At 35.4% G+C, this 22,342-nt stretch overlaps 1 protein-coding gene across 18 annotated transcripts in view; it reads right to left on the bottom strand.

The window, feature by feature from the left end:
- The window catches only part of VPS13B (vacuolar protein sorting 13 homolog B), an 861,798-nt gene that overhangs the window by 470,941 nt on the left and 368,515 nt on the right, over positions 1 to 22,342 (bottom strand). For 16 of the 18 annotated variants that reach the window (XM_054657406.2, XM_063816458.1, XM_024345440.3 and 13 more), the window contains one exon: positions 17,007 to 17,154. In XM_054657406.2, coding sequence (XP_054513381.1) covers positions 17,007 to 17,154 — 148 coding nt within the window. The remainder of the gene's footprint in view (positions 1 to 17,006; positions 17,155 to 22,342) is intronic. The other 2 variants (XM_054657408.2, XM_024345442.3) reach the window with 1 other exon arrangement.

Genomic DNA, 22,342 nt, shown 5'->3' with positions numbered 1-22,342 from the left:
AGTATCCTCTATGAGGATTCTATTTCCAGGGAATTGTCTGGATCTATCCTGTAAGCTCCAGACTATTTATCCAACTGCGTACTGAACATCTCCATTTGGATAGTTAATAGGAATTTCAAATTTAACATAGCCAAAGCAAAACTCTTAAGTCTCTTTCTCAAAAGCCCCTATGCTCTTCACCTTATAGTCCTCCAAGTTTCAATAAATACCTAATCCACCTTTCTGGCTGCAAAAACAAACAAACAAACAAACAAAACCATGACCCTTCTCTGTTATGCCATACATCCTGAAAATTACTATAATCTGTTGGCTCTATCTTAAAATAGATCCTGAATTTGACCTTGCATCGTCTAGTAATACTACCTGGCAAAGTTACCATGATTATAGATATACACTATGGCCAAGAGCCATATGGCACCCGGCTTATCTCCTTCTACACTTTTCTCCCTACAGTGCATTCTCAATACAGCATCAAGATTAATATTGGTAGAATAACCAAAAAAGGTTATATCATGCCTCTACTCAAAACCCTTAAATGCCATCCCATCTTGCTCACTTTTATTAGTCAAAGTCGTTACAATGATTTGTAAGTCCCTACAGGATCTGGCTTCCTCTTGTCTTTTTTTACTTCCTCTTACATCCCTCTTCCCAGTGCTCTCTCTGCACCAGCCATATTGTCCTCCTTGCTAGTCCATGAAGGGAAGAATTTTGGCAAGAATACAGGTTGAAGAACATAGCAGAAGGGAATCTCATCCTCATCACCTTTCTCTCAATCCCCCATTTCCTCATGTCTTTAGAAGATCACAAAAAGATTTTTAAAATTTCAGCAGCACAGCAGAAATAAAGTCAAACAGATGCCGACTTGTGAATCTTATTACATTGCATTCTTACATTCTGTTGATGTGGCTTGGAAAACACTTGAAAATGAGATAAGTTAATGGGTGCAGCACACCAACATGGCACATGTATACATATGTAACAAACCTGCACGTTGTGCACATGTACCCTAGAACTTAAAGTATAATAAAAAAAAATAAACTAATTAATTAATAGGCAAAAAAAAAAGAAAAGAAAATGAGATAAAGGAAAATGCTGGCCTCTTCCAAGACTTATGAGCTATGGAAAAGTCGCTTAGTTCAATTCAATAAGTATAACTGAGTGCCTACTTGTGCTAGGTCATGGAGAAACAAAGAGACTGGGGTCACATCTCTGAGGGGCTCTCATTATAAGGAGAGAAATAGATGGATAGCAAAAAATTGTATCATAATGTAGAACGTACAATAATTGTAGAAGCACTGATGACCTCTCACTTTATTCTAAACCACATATGTATGACCATGAAAAAGAAGCTATTATCATTCATGATCCTAAAAATGACTTGGGACTCTCTCAAAAGAAATAAACATAAATTTACATATACCTTTTTTAAAGGGTAAGAAAAAAAGTCAATTTTTAGTTTCAGAAATAACCTAAATCTGTACTTTCTTCTTTGTTTCCCTGGCTACCAATTTGTTGAAAATGTTCATCACTATAAAGATTTACTCACAGTTCTGAAAAGGGTCTTCCTCCTTTAGTTCCATCCTACAGACAATTCTCAGCTATAGGATACTACTTAAGAATGAATATCTGGTAGAAAGTCAAAGTTCTCTATATGGCTTTCAAAGCCCTGTATAAGTTGGTCTTGATTCTCTGAAACTCTGTTCAACTTTATTTTCCACTATTTCCACTAAAGACTCTTTACTCCAATTAGTGTCTTCTCTCTGCTGTTCCCATCCAAATGAAAGCACCTTCATGATTGTTACAAACCCTATCTAACACCTATCCTAAGGTCTTCTCAATGAAAACTTTTCTAATTCCTAAAATCTATAGTAATGACTCCTTCCACTCAATTTTCCTCAGTTCACTAAAGTCTACTATTTGTACGTTACTTTTCTCTCTCCAGATATAACCTAAAGTTCATCATAACAGAAGCCATGTCATACATTACCTGCAATTCCCCAACCCACTAGCATAGAGTGGAGAACACTGACTAGAGGTAAAATTTTATCTTAATATCCTGCATTGTACTTGGATCATTCTTATAATAATTCAACATTTTAAAATATATCTAAATTTCTGATGTAGCAGGAATACACTGGAAGATTATGCACACGAAGTGAAATTGTGCCATGAGCTGCTAACTCCTTCTGAATATTTGATAAATATCTGTGAGAAACCAGAACAGATATGAAAAGTTATAGGACATCAACTTAAATCAATTAAAGAACAGGGGTTTAAAAGATTAAGGAATGAGAGTTTTACATCTCTGAATAAAAATAATGAGAAACAAAAAGGTTAATTCATTCATGCAACAAGTATTTAATACATATTTGCTCAATACCAGAAATGGCTATTAGACTCTGGGAATACAAAAATGAACAAGTCACATATAGCCCTTGAGATATATTCTAGAGAAGGAGAGAATAAAAAAAAAAAAAAAAAACAAGAACAGGATACATGATAAGTGTTCTAAAGATAGAAAGGGGTGTTAAAGAATCCTGGGTGAGTGGTACAGACCTATTTTAGGGAATACAGAAGTTTTTTTATTGATCATCTAAACTAAGACCTGCAGTACGAAAAGTATATAGCGGCTGGGCATGGTGGCTCACGCCTGTAATCCAAGCACTTTGGGAGGCTGAGTTGGGTGGATTACAAGGTCAGGAGTTCGATACCAGCCTGGCCAATATGGTGAAACACCATCTCTACTAAAAATACAAAAATGAACTGGTGTTGGTGGTGGGTGCCTGTAGTCCCAGCTACTCAGGAGGCTGAGGCAGGAGAATCGCTTGAAACTGGGAGGTGGGAAGTTGCAGTGAGCCAAGATCACGCCACTACACTCCAGCCTGGGCGACAGAGCAAGACTCCATCTCAAGGAAAAAGAAAAAAGAAAAAAAAGGATGAAGTATATAAGAAAATGAAACAGGATCCATGTAAGGAAAAATGACAAAGATGCCATGGGAGAACCTAATGGAGGTTAGATAAGATTCAACTGTGTAGAGCATGGTAAGAAGTCTGGGTTATATCTTAAGTGCAATAGGAAGCAACTACTGCGATTAAGCAGGGAGAGACATGATCTAATTTAGGTTTTTAATAAGATGACTCTTGCTGCCATGTGGACAATGAATTGAGGTAACTGAGATCAGAGGATAATATAATACCAAATGGCACCAGTAAGACTAGTTAGCATATACTTACATTACTCTGTACAAAAAATGATGTGGCTCCATTTGTTGTGGCATACGAACAGACAAAAAGATTCAAGATACAACTTGGAAGTGGAATGGACAGGAAAGGGAGACACTAAGGATGAATCCTAGGTCTCAGCCTTGAGCATCATGGTGAATGAAGGTTGGGGGAAAGGTACACAGTTGTATAAATTTAAGAAGGCAGATGAAACAAGACATGTTAGGCTTGAGCACCCCATATAATACCTAGGTAGAGATGTGTAGGCAGTTGGATATGAGGCACCTTTAAAAAAGAGAAAAAAAAATAAGACTGGTATAACAGAGCAGGTCAGTTAGACAAGTCTAAAAAAGAAGGCAGATCATCAGTGTGAAATAAATTTCATTATGTAGGCATCTGTACTGATACACTGAGATTTAAGGCAACTTGTAGATGATTAAGATCCAAAGGAAAAAAGAAAGAATAAAATTTTACCACAAGGCTAGAAACTATTAGTCAAAATAAGCTTCACCATGCTTGAAGTCTACAGCTTTCCCTTTAAAATTCAAACATCAAAAATATGATCTTCACCTTCTGAATTGTGTTTTATCATTTTAAAGAACTTTCACATACCTTACTTTACTTGAGGTATTGCTGGGTAAACTTATCATCATTTTATAAATGAAGAAGACAAGACCGTGTGATGTTAGCTTAACATGGGGTAGGGTAAGATAAAAACTTAGGTGTTTTGGTCCCTAAGCTACTGGTTTATATACTATATCTTCCTAATTCTTGATTTATATTTTACACTCATCATTATTTTTGGCAACTGTATTTGGCAATATAAATTTAAATAACTTGAAGAGAAAGTAACCTTTATGTAGTACTATTTTTAAAATTTCTACAAGTTAGACAATATTCAAAGCTTTAAGAAACTTGCCACAGAACTGCAATAATGCATGAGACTTTTCAGCAAAATAAAAACTGCATTTAATACTATCACTCTTGAAAGCCCCTTGGGAAATAATAGCTTTTGGATTCTGCAAGTCAGCGTGACATGGCATACAAAATTGCATCTCATGCTGAGCCAACCAGGAAAATGTATGTCATCACTATGTGACATTCAGAATTTCATCTGGAAACTATAATCTTGTTCTGACTACTAAAAGGGGGTGAAAAGACTGTAAAAAAAAATTGCTTGAATTTTTGCTGAATTCTTGCCAGTCTGTGTAAAAACTAGAATAACTTACACTTATTTCCAAAGAACTCTATATTTGAAAAACGTTCACATATTAACATTGCAATGTGTTCTCAAAGAACTTTAAAATTAAGTGACATTACAGTTCAAATCACATATTATGATAATTCAAATTAATGGCTCCTTGGGAAAAAACCTTTGTAATGAAACAGATGAAGTTGAAAAATTAATAAATTGTGCTAAGCAAAACTGTATTGTTCAAAACTGCACACAACAAAAACATATCGTAATTCCTTTCCCTCAGTTGAATAAACCCTGTGTTTAAAAAAACTAAAACAAAGCCTGTTGTAAAGTCTGCAATCTGTCTTATGCATCTCATGTCTTTTCCTTCCAGATTTTTCCCCCGTTCCCTAGTTCATGTGACTAATACCTTCATAATCAATTTACCATCTTCCTATCAAAACAGTAATGTGTTTTAAACCTGCTGTGACTAATTGTAAAATAAAAAATTAGTATGTCCAAACTGGAATAGCTGGAGTTAACCTCATGAGCCATGTTTCTACTATTCTTGCATTTTTTCTGGCATTATATCTCATGCCCCAGAACACAGGGGTGAATACATGACCCAACCTGGGCTGCCACTGGGCCAATCATAGTACCTAACCTTCCTGACCATAGTGACTGTCCAAGAGGTCGGCACATGATTTAAGACAGTCAAGCAAAATCCTCTTCAATTACATTTTTTTTTTTTTTTGAGACAGAGTCTTGCTCTGTCACCCAGGTTGGAGTGCAGTGACGCAACCTCGGCTCACTACAACCTCTGCCACCCGGGTTCGAGCGATTCTCCTGCCTCAGCTTCCTGATTAGCTGGGACTACAGGCATGTGCCACAACACCTGGCTAATTTTTGTATTTTTAGTAGAGACGGGGTTTCACCATGTTGGCCAGGCTGGTCTTGAACTCCTGGCCTCAGGTGATCTGCCCACCTTGACCTCCTAAAGTGCTTCAATTACATTTTCAATAGGCACTGGATAAGACCTGTTTTTCTTTGATCATAGAGAATTAAGTATGTGAGTTCAGAGGTACCCCAGCCATGTACAAAACTGTCAAGAAATCTGTGTTCAGTAACAGAAGGTTAAACCAACATGAAAAGATGGCATCCTGATAATGTGGAATCTCTGGTTCTAAGTCATTCTGAAGAAAAGATCCATCTTTGCCTTTACCATTTTGGTTACGGGATTCAATAAGTAGTCTGCCACAACTGGTTTTTAAACTGAAAATCATTTGAATATAGTTCCTGTCTCTTGCAATTGAAGAGTCCTTTCTAATTTAATTTAGGAATGTTTATTCGCTAGTAAAGAAATCACCTATCAATTTGGGGAATACCAGGCAATTGGTTAGTAGTTGTATGTGCCCTGCCCTAGCAACATCATTGCATAGACTGCATAGATCCCACAATGCTTTAAGCATATCATGAGACTTATTTCCCTCCTTTCTCAGGCTTACTTCTTCAAGAGCTGTTCAACTTCATTGCCTTCCTAGCTCACCTGACTCTCAGTCCTTCTATTAGTATATTCACTGGTCATTATCCCACTGATTCTCTGCCTAAGCCAGCAGATTTGAAGATGCTATTGATTTTTTTTTTCTTTTTACTCCTCTGATCAGAAGGAGGAAAGACTTCTTTCACTATCTCAGCCAATACCTTTCTTAGTTTAAATTGGCTCCTTGGGATCTGCAGGACAGTGCTCTGGTGGCCTTGGACCACCCAGTTCTCCTCCTTTTTTCACTTGTAGTTCTTAAGAATAATTGTACAACACAACATCTTAAGATAGGAAGGGACTGACCAAAACAGCTCAAGTTCTGTTCCAGTCCCGACCAGAAACAGTACACTGTAATGCTTTAGCCAGCAAGTCATATCACCATGGAATATAAAACCCAGAGAGAGATGTCTTCCAGGGACCCTCAGGTGTAGTGCAAGTGCGGCATGCACAGATGAGACACCATTTAACCTGAGCACCTTTCTGGAGTCTGGGGGACATGAAGGGGACAAATCACACTGAATCCTAGGCTTCTATTGTCCCTTGATGCCTATCTGTGAGCATAGTCATAAATCTGCTTCATGTAACTCACTGCATGTGAGTGTGTTCTGTCTTACTGGACAAGTTGGTAACCATTGCACAATGAATCTGCGCCACAGGATAATCATATCTGAACTTTACATGAGAGGTTTTCTCTAGGTAATGCTAAACTTTCAGATAATAACATTCCAACACAACAGTATTCTCCAAAATATGTGGTGCACAAAGCTACAAGAACACCCATAGGGTGTTCCTGGCCTGAGTCCAGGAGTTCGAGACTAGCCTGGCCAACATGAGAATATCCACTTATACTAACTTTCATCTAAAAATGAGAAACACATTTATTTATTTATTTATTTATTTATTTATTTATTTATTTAGAGATGGAGTCTCGCTCTGTAGCCCAGGTTGGGTGCAGTGGCGCAATCTCGGCTCACTGCAACCTCCACCTCCCGGGTTCAAGCAATTCTCCTGCCTCAGCCTCCCGAGTAGCTGGGACTGCAGGCACGCGTCACCACACCCAGTTAATTTTTGTGCTTTTAGTAGAGACAGGGTTTCACCATGTTGGCCAGGCTGGTCTCAAACTCTTGACCTCAGGTGATCCGCCCACCTTGGCCTCCCAAAGTGCTGGGATTACAGGTGTGAGCCACTGTGCCCAGCCATAGTTTATTAATATTTAATACAGTAGACTATCATTGGAGTCCTTCCTCATGTCAGAAGGCCACAGATAACACTATGTTAAGTATACAAAGGAACAGGAACACTCAACAACAAGAAAGAATTGCCAAGGGCTCTTCAATCCTTCATTTGTTTTCAGTTAATTGTGGCATATTACAATTTACCATGTACAGTTAATCAGGTTTAAAAATTTTATTATTTTAACTAAATTAATACTCATAACCTGTATACACACTTTAAAAATATTCCTGTAAAACACACTCAAAAATATGGATTAAAGACAAAACTAATTTATTTGAATAAAAAAGGCAATACTATCCCATTAAACTGAAATAACTCATTTTACAAGGAAGATGAAAATTTACTAGCCTTATGTCAGCAAACCTTTGCAAAATAGATGGGACTGAAAAATAAGTATCCTGAGTACAGTCAATGATGCCCTTTTCATCTCTTCAATATGATGTATCTCAGTGAGGCAGCTTTCCAATTATGTCAGCCATTAAAACCAACAATTGGAATAAACTTAATTAAAAATTAAACTTATAAGTTGTTATAACAAAGTATTAAACAAATATTTAAAAAGTAATACCATACAGGCTGGGTACAATGGCTAACGCCTGTAATACAAGCACTTTGGGAGGCCGAGATGGACGGATCACTTGAGGTCAGGAGTTCGAGACCAGCCTGGCCAACATGGTGAAACCCTGTCTCTACTAAAAAACACAAAAAGTAGCCACGTGTGGTGGTGGGCACCTGTAATCCCAGCTACTTGGGAGGCTGAGGCAGGAGGATTGCTTGAACTCGGGATGTGGAGGTTGTGGTGAGCTGAGATTGCGCACTGCACTCCAGCCTGGATGACAGAGCGAGACTCCGCCACAAAACAAAAACAAAAAAAAGTAATACCATGCAATATTATACCCACTGAAACATTACTGATGTATTAAAATTCCATCTGAATAGTACAACTTAAATTATAATAAAATTAAAATAACCTTACACGCTTTATTACATTAAATAGTGATACATATAGTTAATGTATAAATCAATAACTACTACAGATGCTTGCTCAAAAAATTACTGATAGGCATGCACTAAGAAAAACAATTGAAGACTACTATTTTAGGGTTAACTATTTTTAAATAGTTTATGTTTTCGGTATTTGTTCTAATTTATTCCTTCTTAGTATTCAGTAACGCTTTTAACAAAATGTTAGCCTGCCTCAGCTGTGCTGAAGGAAACCAAGAAACCATGTTTTGGGGTGGGGATGGGGGTTCTTATTTCCCCCTCCCTCTTTTTGTTGTTTTGTTCCAAGTTTGGGCCAGCATGTTCAAAAGTGGGACGGGAGTGAGGTAGTGCTAACAGGAATGGAAGTCAAATAACTCCAATAGGGTACAGAAGTAGAAGCAATTTTTCAACATAATTTACCTTCTAAAGCTTTCTCTTCTGAGAAAATTTAATGAAGTCTATGCTCTACCTTCAAAGTAAAAATAGAAAGCAAAACTTGAACACATTAGAAGAAACCATACACAAATAAATCTGCTTTACAATCCTAGAAAAATAAAAAGTGAGCCAAAGATGTAAGGACCAAGAATTTTTTAAAAATTAAATATGGAATAATTGCTACTCTCTCAAGAAAAGGATCCAACAAGATAGGACATTATATGTATGTTAAATAAAGTGTAGTACATTTAAAAATAAAAATAAATAAACCCAGTTTGCTTAACAAACTGAACACTTTGTTAGAATTAATCATCAAATACCAATGATAAAATACTCCGCACGGCACACATGGAGACATACTAAATAAAGTGTAATTACATCTCTTTATGAGCTAATGATTCACTTCAGGAGTTTTCATATGAACACTAGCAATGCAAGAAATTCAAATATGTGGTAAATGTCAACTAAGTAATGCATTTGATAGATACGGCTATAAAAGATTGTCATGAGATGACCGAGGGATGCTTCACGTTTATGAAAATGATAGCTATCATCAGAGATAATTCATATTTATCATCTTCATAAACTATTACCTTCATAAAACATGAAACATTAAAAAAACAGAGTTAAGGAAATTAAGCCTATGGCTACAATCATCTACAATATGGGTAACATATCAAATAATCATCTAGCATCTGTTGAAGTCCTTTAGAAAATTAATCTTAGAAATATTGTCTAATTATAAATTATGCTGATTACCTAGAATAGTGCAGAAACAACTTATGAAATAATTTTAACTTTGTATATCATTTTAAGCTCTGCAGACTGCTAATACTTTTTTCCCTTGAATTTTGATTTAGAAATAAAAATAATTTCTTACAATGTACAAAACAACTTAGTAAACATATATTTTCATTAAATTCTCTGACGACTTTCTGAATTATATTTTCAAGTTATTTTACTTTAGATGTACTTCATTAGATAGACTTTATTTTATTTTCAACCTTTTTCTGTTCCAAAGTAGTAAAATTTTTTAAAACCATCTTTTATCCCTGATAAAATAAATTGCATATTATATAATAGTGTCTACCTTCATGCTTTAATATTTTCAAATGACATTTGTAAAGAAAAAATAAAATTTTAGGGTCCTCTAACCATCTGAATGAACCCCTCTTTTCAGCCAGGGCATTCCAAAGTTAACCTGAAAAACTGGTTCCCTGTATGAGAAAAATAGGAGGCTTGTCATGAGAAAATTATACATTTTTTGATCTCTTAGATTCTCTAAAACAGTGCAAAAAAAAAAAAAATACTTGTCCCACATAAATACTTGTTTGTGGAAAGAAAAATAACTAAATGAATATACAATGATACATAGTCTTATCTTCTTACCTCTGTCTTAAAGAAGAAATGATTTTTCCTGATCGTTAAGTCTCACATCTGTGCATGGGTTTTATATCTTGCTTACCTGTGATCTCACTGTATAAATTATCCTCAGCCTTTGTGGTATCTCCAATTTTGTCTCCTTGTCTCTTTACATCTCTATTTCTATACACATACCCCAAGTGACTATATAATCAAATTTCTTGAACGATTGGTGTACATAGGTTGTCCCTCCTTCTTCAATTCACATCCATTCCTTAACAACTAAAGGTCCTCTGGCCAACTGACCACAGACTAACAGCCTATTTTTCAGCCTCATTGTTCTTGATGATTCTACAGCATGTCATGCACCTTCTTCTTGAAACTCTTTGGAATTGTGTCACACATATACATGTAGCTTTGTTGCCTACTTCTCATAATGACGCTTCTGAACTCCCTCCATTGGCTCCTTCTCCTTACTCTACCATTAAAGAGTTCCTTTGAATGTAATTTTGCACTCTCTTCTCATCCTGCTCTGTATGGTCTCCTGAGAAATCTCAACCACTCTGTGGCTTCCACTATGATCCATATGTTGATGACTCCCAAGTCTATATCTCTTACTGTGAAATATCTAAGCAACACTAAAAACATTTTTTTAACCAGCTTTGTCTTGTGATGTGCATACTAAAAGGAAAATATTTTTATTCTCTATTTTTTTCCAAAATTCAGCTTTTGATTTTCTATTTTAAGTTACTATGGTGGAAGCAGCTAAATAATCTCTACTATCCACTCTCCCTTTCTTTCTTAGTTAGAACATACAAGTTGTAGCCAGGTACATGGCCTTAAAGATTACATACTACATTTGCAAGACCTCTTATGCAGTTAGACAGGACCATGTAACTAGCTTCTAGTCAAGAGTATATAAACAAAATGGGGTGTGCAACTTCTGGGTAGTGCTTAATGAGGCAGAAAGCACCTTTTTCTTTCACTGTACTCATTTATGCTCACTGAAATGCAGACTTGATTAACTGCTGAAGCCACCATCATGAACCATGAGGAAAGCCTGGCAATGAAGGCCACTCAAAGTAGAATAAAAAGCTTCCTGATCTTGAAAGATCATAATAGCTTTAGGGTGCGTGCTTAAACTCTCTAATGAGAGACAAAATTGGATCTTGTTTAAAGCACTGTTATTTAGAGTAGTCTGATATTTTCAGCCAAACTTAAGCCTAAACAATATATTATTAAACTTCGGCATAAATTTAAAATATTACACCTTGAAATGAGGTCAGCAAAAAAATGTAATTAGAAATATTCTACTCAGGCCAGATGTGGTGGCTCACACCTGTAATCCCAGCACTTTGGAACGCCGAGGCGGGCAGATCACGAGGTCAAGAGATTGAGACCATCCTGGCCAACACGGTGAAACCCCGTCTCTACTAAAAATACAAAAACTAGCTGGGCATGTGGCACGTGCCTGTAGTCCCAGCTACTCAAGAGGCTGAGGCAGGAGAATCGTTTGAACCCAGGAGGTGGAAGTTGCAGTGAGCCAAGATCACGCCACTGCACTCCAGCCTGGGCGACAGAGTGAGACTCCATCTCAATAAATAAATAAATAAATAAATAAATAAGAAATATTCTACTCAATAACCAAAGATGATTCTCCAAAGACAGATTCTTTAAAAACAAATAACAATAATCTAAAGCCTTTTATTATCTGTAATATAAACAATGTACTTTTTAAGATTTCAAGATTTTTCATATTTACTTCTCTTGGAGACCTAGGCATAAAAGATAGATTTTCCATATGCCTGATAAAAATGGAAACATCTGAAGGATCATTTTTTTTTTTCATTTTGGTAGAAGCCTTAGTATTCTGGAATATATTTAAGGATATATCAAGGCCAAAAAATATATACCAACAGTAGTGTTTCACTTTTGAGTCTCATCCAGGAACTTAACTGTGCATCAGTGAAGTGGCACTCAAATAAAGAAAGGTGGAACCATCAATGCCATTATGAAACACGATCATAAAAGGTGTTTCCCAGTAGTATCTATCTTGGTAACTCTGATGCAAAATCTTTCACTATCTTAGTGCCACGGGACAGGGCGGCAAATTTAGAGTAATTCCTTAGCAAAAAAAAACGCACTAAAGTTGGCTGGCTATATATTAGGTATTAGAGATGAAATAGTAGATGACAAAATTTGCACAGACCTGATTTGCAGGACTGCCAATGCCATGAAAGAAAGAAAGCAGGAAATATTCAGAGTGAAAGAAGGAAATAATCGCAAAGTGCCTATACTCTGGCAGTTTCAATTTTTAAAAAGTCTCATTAAATATCTTTTTAACCTTGGATAAGTTGCTTGATCTCTTCCTATAGTCTGGCAATTTCAATTTTTAAAAAGTCTCAATAAATATCTTTTTAACTTTGGATAAGTTGCTTGACCTCTTTGTGACTCAATAGTCTTAATTATAAAATGAAAGGGTTACAGTATATCATTTATTTCTAAATATATATATGTATACATATAGATACAGATATGTAGATAATTCCAAATCATTTATCCACAGATGTCTACATGGCTCACTCCCTCTCCTGCTTCAAGTATCTGGTCAAATGTGAACTTTCAGTGAGCCCTATCCTCACAACCATAATTAATTATCATCCCACGGTTCGATAAGGCTCTGCACATTTATTTTCCTTTATTCTCTTTGTGCTTCATTTTGGCATGTTTCCATCACTATGTCTTCAAGTTAATTAATTTCTTTTTCTTGCAATATCTACTACTCAACATCTAATTCCACTAAATTTTTTTATTTCAGATATTTTATTTTTCATCTGTATAATTGAGTTTGGCTCTTTATATATTTTCAATTTCTCTCCTCAATGTGTCCAACTTCTTGTAAATACCTCAACATAGTTATGACACCTGTTTTAACATATAGGTATTTAATATACCTGCTAATTCTATCATTGGTGTCATTTCTCAGCCTATTTCTATTGGCTAGCTTCTCTCCTGTTTGTAGTTCTCACTCCTTTGCACCTCTAGTAATTTTTTATTGAATGTTTGGCACTGTTATATTTAAGTTGTTGTATGTCTCCATCTTATTGTATTCCTTTTAATGATGTTGGGCTACAATAGTATTGTATTCCTTTTAACAGTAACAGTTACTCACTATTTTGTTTCCTTCAGAGGCTGATTTACAAGCTTGTTTAAGGTGAGTCTAGGGTAGCCTTTACTCTATAGATAGTTTAGCCCCACTACTGAGGCCTAGCCCTTCTGGTCTCCACTGAATGTCCTAAATAACCAATGAGAATTATATATGATGGACAGTAGGAACTTCAATGCCTTCCACCCTGTGTAAGGATGGGAATCATTAAGATCGTAGCTCCGAGGTTATTCCTTGCCAAACCCTGTGAGGTCTCATCGCCATGCATTCATGTCTTGCTATTCAGCAAACTCTCAAGAACTCTATTGTTGCTCCCAGGGGCTCTTTCTCTGCATAGCTTTCTTCATCTCTGGAATTTTATTCCATAATTTCTAGTCATCTCTGCCTCCCTAAACTTCAGTTCCTGTCTCTACAACTCAGAAAGACTGCTGAGCTCAGTTTGAGATGTCCTATTCTGCCCTGTATTCTGAAACTTGCCTTGAGGCAGAAAGCTAGGGAAATCCTAGGACTCACCTTTGTTTCCTTTCTATGAGGAATCACACTCCTGCACTGCCTATTGTCCAATGTCCAGAAACTGGGGAATTTTCCCCATATATTTTATCCAGTTTGTTAGTTGTTTACAGCAGGAATATAAATCTAAACCCTGTTACTCTATCATGGCCAGAAGCTAAAGTTCTATATTTTGAATTTATAGTATTATCTACCAAATCTACATCATTATCACATGTCTTCATTTATTACTATCTTAGCAATAGTCAAGGTGTCTTAAATTTAAAAGGCTTCTATTATTTTAACTCTGTATTTATTATGTGAGAAGTAATATATAAACGTGTAAGATAAAATGGTTTATATCTCTTAAGTATCATTTATGGAGTATTCTGCTTGTTAAGTTTTCATCTCCATCACAGACATTTTCATCAAGAATTCCAAATTAAGGTTTATAACATTTCAAAACCTAGGGTAAACAAATGGCATAGCTCTTAGGGGTTTCATTGTTTTGAAGGATATACAGATTCTCTGGAAGATTATTTAGAATTCTGTGATAATAGATTATCTTCATGTGGAACAGCAAGTTTTTATTCTGGCTCAGTCTGCCCTACATGACTATATCATTGAAATAGTGGCATTCTGCTGTTAACACATTCCGAGCCATCAAGCACAGGTCCCCCTGTAGCCAGCCACTTAACATTGGCTGAGTTTGGAAGAGGAAAAGGTCTGCTTCTAACTGAATAATTAAAAAGCAAAATCAAACCCAGTGCAGTATCAGCAGGTCTTTGTATTCATGTGTCAAAACCACTATATATAACTTGTTGGGGATGAACTTAAAATCAACATTGGACCATAGGCTGTGATGATATAAATTTAAAAAATAATTTTAATAAGAACTCAGAAATAAAATTAACATTAACATTTCTCCACTGTAACATGTAGTTAAAAAATAAAATGTGTATTTTACAACAATGTGATTATACCTAATGCTACTGATTTATACCTAATGCTACTGAAAATGGCTAAGATGGTTAAAAAACAAACAAAAACCAACAACCAAAAAAGGTAGGCAGATGTGCAAAAGACTATGAATACCTTAACAAACTCATTATAATTTGTGATGCAATATAAATAATAATTAAAACAGTGATTGATAACTACATTTAGATGTATGTACTCACTCTAAGAAATCATAAAATATATTTTTATTCTAAAAAAGAAGACTGTATCCTTTAATTAAAAATAAAACAAAGTGTTAAAACATAATTCTAGGTAAAGAAAATGTTTAGGACAGAGTATTATCAAGAAGAGTACCACTGCCAAGTTCCCCAGAGAATTAAAAATAGTGGGCACCCAAGGGGAAAGAAATAGAATTCATAAACAATAAATGTTATACTCAAGGCCTTTTACCTTTGGTGACTGCTCACAGTCACCAAACAGGGCAATCACAAGCATTAGTTGGATGCCTATTAATTTTTATGCAAGCTTGAGTAAGAATATACATTTGGTGAAATAATAATGTCCTTATCTATAAGAATAATATCTATAGGATATCTGATGGTTCTAAAGGTGGGGGAACACCAAAGACATAAAATGCAATTATCCTTAATTCTAAAGAAAAGAACCATAGTTCATATTAATAATTTAAAATTAAAAAATGTGTTATGTTTTCATATTTTATAAAGTAATTAATGATGAGAAATTATGTTTTCAGCTTTTATTTTCCCTCACTAACAATTATTAATTTCTTATAAAAACATAAAGTATAATAAAGAAGGCAAAATAATTATCAGATCAACTGATATCATTTATGAATTGATATGTGATTGGTATGAGTTTACATATAAACTTCTCCACGCATATACAGATGCATTTCAAAATCTGTGATCGCATATTCTAAATAGTTCTATATCATCTATTTTCATTTACATTATAAGCATTTTCTGTCACCGTTAATTATCCTTAACCATTATTTTAAATATGTGGTTTATATGCATGTAAGGTAATTCTTACCATTTTTTTTCACTAATGGACATTTATTTTCTTAACTAAAAGGTGATGTTTATAAACCTTTATGTAAATTAACAGCTCAATTATAAACCTTTATGTAAAACCTAAACTCTAACTCTTAAACTTAACATGACATTTAAAGGAAAGAATATTTAATTTTATAATAAAAACTCAACACAAACTATATAATCTTTTTGTGATACAAAATGAGGCACAGGCATTTTTGTCAATTGATAAAATCTCAACAAAGTAAAAGGCTTGTGGCTATGGACAGGTGGAAGTCTAATGATTCCACAAAATAAACATAATTAATGTCATATTTTAGGAAAAATCATAGAGCACAAAATAATAATACTTATGTATAAAATACCATAAACAAATTTATTTTAGCATTTTGGTTGTTAAATACGACTTAAATACTACAATAGCTAATTTGAATTTCCTTGCATATATGATTATATTTTAAATTCTTTAAGGGTAGGGATCTTCTTAATATTTCTGCCCTCAATTTCACTTAGAACAGAGTCTTGCCCATAACAGACTTGATAGATGGTTCTTATTTACTGAAACTATAAAATCTTTATCAATGTGGTTGGGAATATCTGCGTTATAAGAAATAAAGCTAAAGAAAAGACATAAAATTACCCAAAGAAAAGTAGCCAATTATCATAAAAATTAGAGGTTAAGAAGAAAAAACAAATCACAAAATAAAATCATAAAAATTCTTTTTAAATTATATATTGATGAATTATATATGTAAAATTCTTTTTATTACACAAAAGGAAATAAATTATTTTATAGAAGGATAGTTATACTTTATATTTGCATAGAAGATCTAGCAGAGAGTATGAGAGAAAGGGGAGGAAAGATGATTAAGGTGTACTGTCGTTTTCAAGAATTCACTTAAAGAAGGAACATACTATTGAGAGATAATTCTCTATGGGTCTTTTAAGTAGAGGTAGTGATTGTCATTGTTCCCTACTGTGTTTTTAAGGATATTTGCATAGCGAACAGTCTCAGAAGATAGAAATACGATCCTGCTTCTGTGCAAAGGGCAAGTGTGCTCACACCCTTGCAAAGGAGACACAGCGCCTCCCTCTGGAGAATAGGGCAGGCACGCTTTCTATCCATTATAAAAGGTTCAAGTTCCCTAAATTCAGAATTCTTGGCCCTCTTCATGCCACCTTATGGAAACTGGGCTCAGGGCACTAACACAAAAAAAATGCTAATACTGTGATTATTGCTAATGTTGTGGATAATAAAGTTCTTTGTCTCCACTCAATGAGTCTCATGTCTTTGGCCAGCATCCATGAAATTGTGGATGCTAACTTGCTAGCTTAGAAGTAGAGTACAATCATAGTCCCTTTACAGTACTTGACACATACCTGTTACCGTTTTTGTTTTTACAGGGCTGCTGGCATATTCAGAGGCCTGATATGATTGCTGCTTTGCCAAGGGTGCACTTCCAATAGACACCTCATCCTCTTTCCTTCTACAAACTGGCATAACAAGAGGAACAGCTACCACAGGCTGCTGGAAAGAGACAAAATGAAAAACTTTTTAGTTTTTAGTTTTTCACTATTTCTTAAGCAGCAAAGGTTAAACATGGCAATACTGAGGACAGTCCTTCACAAGTTGGGGCTGAGACTTCATTATTGTAAATCAATCAATCTCTCCCTCCCTCATCTGTCCCCACAGCCCCGCTTTTTTTTCTCTCTCTCTCTCACACACACACAGACACACACACACATGCACACACAGAGCAATGCTTATCCACTTAAATTTTAAATTAAAATTCTGAGTGAAAACCAAAGAGCCTGTAAGTACCCAGAAAATGTAAGTTTTAGTAAGAAGTATTAAAATAATATGGAAAGAGCAAGTTAAAATTAAAATTCACTTTGAAAATTATGTTTTCAAAAAATGGAAAAGTATCCTTATAAAGTTATCCTTATAAAATGGATCCTTAAAAAAAATCCTTATGTTTTTAGAAACATACTTTTACAAACTGATTATGTACATGTTAATATGGATAGTCCAACTTTTTTGAAGAATACTGAAAATCTCTATATTTTGTCTGACAAAAGATATCCTTAGCATATTCAGAAAGCACAGAAAAATAACTAGTTAGAGAAAGCTGGAAAATATTATGATCCTCTATTGAATGCATGAGGGCTGAGCTGGACAATAAAGCAGCTGTTTCATCTTTATTCACTGAAATAAAGTCTGATGTTACTGATGATGATGCCCAATACAATTTTGTCATATTATTGGCAAAAAAAGTTTTAAGTTTGCCACAGGATCAAAGATAAATGCTGAAGTGGGTGGAAAACAATCATCAAACGTTGGGTTTTAGCCACAGTTTGAGAAGGAAATTTTAGCTTTGGAAACAACAGATGATAACTGTAACACAGCTGTATCAGATGGTGAATCTGGCGGCGGTTGGTCAGGCTGCAGTGTAGTCTAAGGTTATCTTCAGTACCACAACCAAAGTTTTACAGATCCAACCTTAAGCCTCACCCAACTTAAAATACTCAATATAATGTACATTATAAAAAAGTATTTCAATGAAAACATGTTTATTATATAACTATGTAATAAAATCAATCATGTTCTGAAACATGGAAAAGGGCATATTATTTTACAAGTTGCTAGTCACACTGAGTAAAAAAAAGGAAAAGAAATTAGAGGCTGGGCGCGGTGGCTCACGCCTGTAATCCCAGCACTTGGGAGGCTGAGGCGGACGGATCACGAGGTCAGGAGATCGAGACCATCCTGGCTAACACGGTGAAACCCCGTCTCTACTAAAAATACAAAAACAAAAAATCAGCCAGGCATGGTGGCGGGTGCCTGTAGTCCCAGCTACTCGGGAGGCTGAGGCAGGAGAATGGCTTGAACCCAGGAGGCAGAGCTTGCAGTGAGCCGAGATCGTGCCACTGCACTACAGCCTGGGCAACAGAGTGAGACTCCATCTCAAAAAAAAAAAAAATTCAAAATGAGAAAAGATTAAATAAATTATCGAAAGCATCATAACATAGAGTGCCTGCTTTTATATTTGGTATTTAGTCAAACTGATAATACACAAATCTAAATTGGAAACCATTTTAAGACCTAGATGAGATATGCTCCTTATATTGTTAAGTTTTGATGCATTTAAATTTCCTCATCTAAAAAATAAGGAGGGGGGGTGGACTGGAAAACCTCTTATACTCTAATATTTAGTGACTCCATAATCCTTTGAATTTTTGTCCATTTATATTCCTGGAATACAATCCAAACTCTAAAAAGGTACAACCAAGTTCAGGATTAAAATTAATATACACTTGGCCCTTGAATAATATAAGTTTGAACCACATAAGTTCACTTACATGTGGATTTTCTTCCACCTCTGCCACTTCTGAGACAAGACGAACCCCTCCTCTTCCTCCTCCTCAGTCTACTATTCAACATGAAGACCTTCAAGAATGATCTACTTTCGTCCTATATAGTATTTTGTCTTCCTTATGGTTTTCTTAATAACATTTTCTTTTCTCTACTTTATTGTAAGAATAACATATATAGCACATATAATATATAAAATATGTGTTAATTAACTATTTATGTTATCATTAAGGTCTCTGATCAGCAGTAGGCTAAGTTTGGGGGGACTCAAAAGGTATACACGGGTTTTTGAGCAAGCAGGGAGTTGGTGTCCCTAGCCCTTGCATTGTTTCTAGGGTCAACTATATAATAAGTAACTAGAGAAAATTTATGTGCTATACAGTGTAAATTCAAGCACAATAGCTGAAAGATGCAACTAATGAAAGCACAAAGTTTTATAAATCCACATAAAATTTTATAGATCCAATAAATTTTCATGGTACTGGCAATACTAAACAACAAACAAAAAATACCTTTGGGCAGCTAAAGCTCTGAGTGTATCTTTTTTTTTTCTTTTTGAGACAGAGTCTCGCTCTGTCACCCAGGCTGGAGTGCAGTGGTGCAATCTTGGTTCACTGCAACATCTGCCCTCCGGGTTCAAGCGATTCTCCTGCCTCAGCCTCCCTAGTAGCTGGGATTACAGGCACCTGCCACTGCGCCCAGCTAATGTTTGTAATTTTATTAGAGATAGGGTTTCACCATCTTGGCCAGGCTGATCTTTAACTCCTGACCTCATGATCCACCTGCCTCAGCTTCCCAAAGTGCTGGGATTATAGGCGTGAGCCACTGCGCCCAGTCAACTCTGAGTGTATTTTCACACAGGCAAGAATTAAAAGGCCAAGGCCAAACAAAACCACTTTCTAACACAAGAGTAAGGCTCTTGTATGCCTTGTACACAGCTGTATACAAAATACCTATATTTGTTGAATGACTGCTAATAAAGATGCTGCATGTCAGGCATTAAGTGATACCAAATAAGGAGTAAGACCAGTGATTTCCTCCACTATTCTAGAAATATGGCTACCTTGGTCAAAAACATCAAAATAAGTAGTATTTATTTTTAACAACCTCGTATTACCCTGCTTATATTCTTTTTCCTTCTGGTACTGTAGCTCTCCTCAAATTTCAGTTGCAATCTAGTCTCAGATCTGTTCTATCTTTAACCCAAAAATGTCCCATAATCCCAAAATACCTAAAGCTTTTCATAGCTGCATCCTATAAAACGTAACCATCTTTCACTAATTATTAATTTAACAAATTAAAAAAATACTAGAGGGTTACAAAGAATACAACATACCTATTATGACCAATAATTAATGGCTATTAACAGTTTATCATATTTGCTTTTTTAAAAAAAGTATTATAGATAAAACTAAAATCCCCTTTGAGTGCCAACCTACTGCCCTTTCCTCCCAGAGTCAACCATTATTATGATATTAGTACAAATCCTTCAACTTAATTTTTACACCTGCATTCACTTACAGACACACATTAAGGGCAGTTTTAGAAAAATATATATAAGTGCCCTCATATTGCATACATCATTGGGAAATTGCTTTTGCATCATCTATAATTTTTGAGACATCCATACTAAGGTCTATTGTATAATTTTTAATAAATGTTATATCATGTGAATATTTCACACTTTATCAACCTTCTTACAAATTTTCATTTAGGTTTTCAAATTTTCACATTATTGTAATGATTACGCAACAGCAGTCTTACACAGTATTCCTTACTTTTATGAATTTCACTCTAAGAGCATACCTACATCAAGAAGTAGAAGTTTGGGGTTATAAGTTGGCTAATTTTCAATTTTATTAGATACTGACAAATTTATCAAATTTTCACTCACAACAATAGTAATCATTCTCTACATTTTCACCAATACTTGTATATCGGCATTTTTTTTTTCACCTAACAGATTTTAAAAGGATGAGTGGTCATGACTTAATAAATATTGAACCTGGGTATGGAAACATATGGCTCAACTATGCAATTCTCTCAATTTTCCATGGTGGGGTGGGGCAGCGGGAACATTCAAGAGTAAAATAGTAGATTAAGAACATTTTTTAAAGTATATTTTTAAGTATGCCAAACTGTAGTAAAATAACAATGCTATCAATTGCTGTTCAAAATGTAAACTGGGCTGGACATGGGGTTCATGCCTGTAATCTCAGCACTTTGGGAGGCTTAGGTGGGTAGATGACTTGAGCCTAGGAGTTTTAGACGAGCCGGGGCAATATAGTGAGACACCACCTCTACAAAAAAAATTGTTTTTTAATTAGCCAGGCATGGTGGTGGGTGCCTGTGGTCCCTGCTACTCAGGAGGCTTAGAAAAGAGGATCACTTGAGCCCATGAAGTTAAGGCTGCAGTGACCTGTGATCACAGCACTGCACTTCAGCCTGGGCAACAGAGCAAGAACCTGTGTGGAAAAAAAAGAAAAAGGAAAAAGAAAATGCAAATTGTATACCCATTTTGGAAGCAATTTGGTGATACAACAAAAGTCTTAAAATATGTTTCTAAAATGCAAAATACTTGCCTAGTGCTACTAATTACACTTGTAAAAATATATTCCAAGTCAATAAAGATGAATGCAAAGATTTAGGTATGGAGACATATACTCCAACATTATTTGTAACTCTGAATGAGTGGGGTTATGGTATTTGTTAGTTTACCTTTTATTCTTATTATTTTTAGAGATGGGGTCTCGCCCTTTTGCCCAGGCTGGAGTACAGTGGTGTGATCATTGTTCACTGCAGGCTCCACCTCCCAGGCACAAACAATCCTCCTGCTTTAGCCTCCAGTGTAAATGGGACTATAGGCCTGCACCACCACGCAGAGCTAATTTTTATTTTCTGTAAAGACAGAGTCTCGCTATGTTCCCCAGGCTGGTCTTGAACTCCTGGGCTCAAGCAATTCTCCCACCTTGCCTCCCAAAGTATTGGTATTGCAAGTAGTTTAGCTTCTAAATAAGGCCATTATTTCTGAATTCGAAAAATATACCTATAATTATGTGCCACATAACAATGTTTCAGTCAACAATGGATTGCATACACGATGATGGTTCCATAAGATTATAATGGCATATTTTTACTATACCTTTTCTATGTTTAGATATACAAATACTTACCTTTGTGTTACAATTGCCTAAGGTATTCAGTACAGTAATACTCTGTACAGGTTTGTACCCTAGGAGCAATAGGCTATACCAGAGACGGATTATAGCCCAGATGTCTAGCAGGCCATACCATCTAGGTTTGTATAAGTACACTCTATGATGTTTGCACAACAACAAAATTG

This window comes from Pan troglodytes, chromosome 7, assembly GCF_028858775.2.
Source record: "Pan troglodytes isolate AG18354 chromosome 7, NHGRI_mPanTro3-v2.0_pri, whole genome shotgun sequence".
Lineage (NCBI taxonomy): Eukaryota > Metazoa > Chordata > Mammalia > Primates > Hominidae > Pan > Pan troglodytes.
The sequence above is the reverse complement of the archived record's forward strand: the minus strand, read 5'-3'. Positions and strand labels throughout refer to the sequence as shown.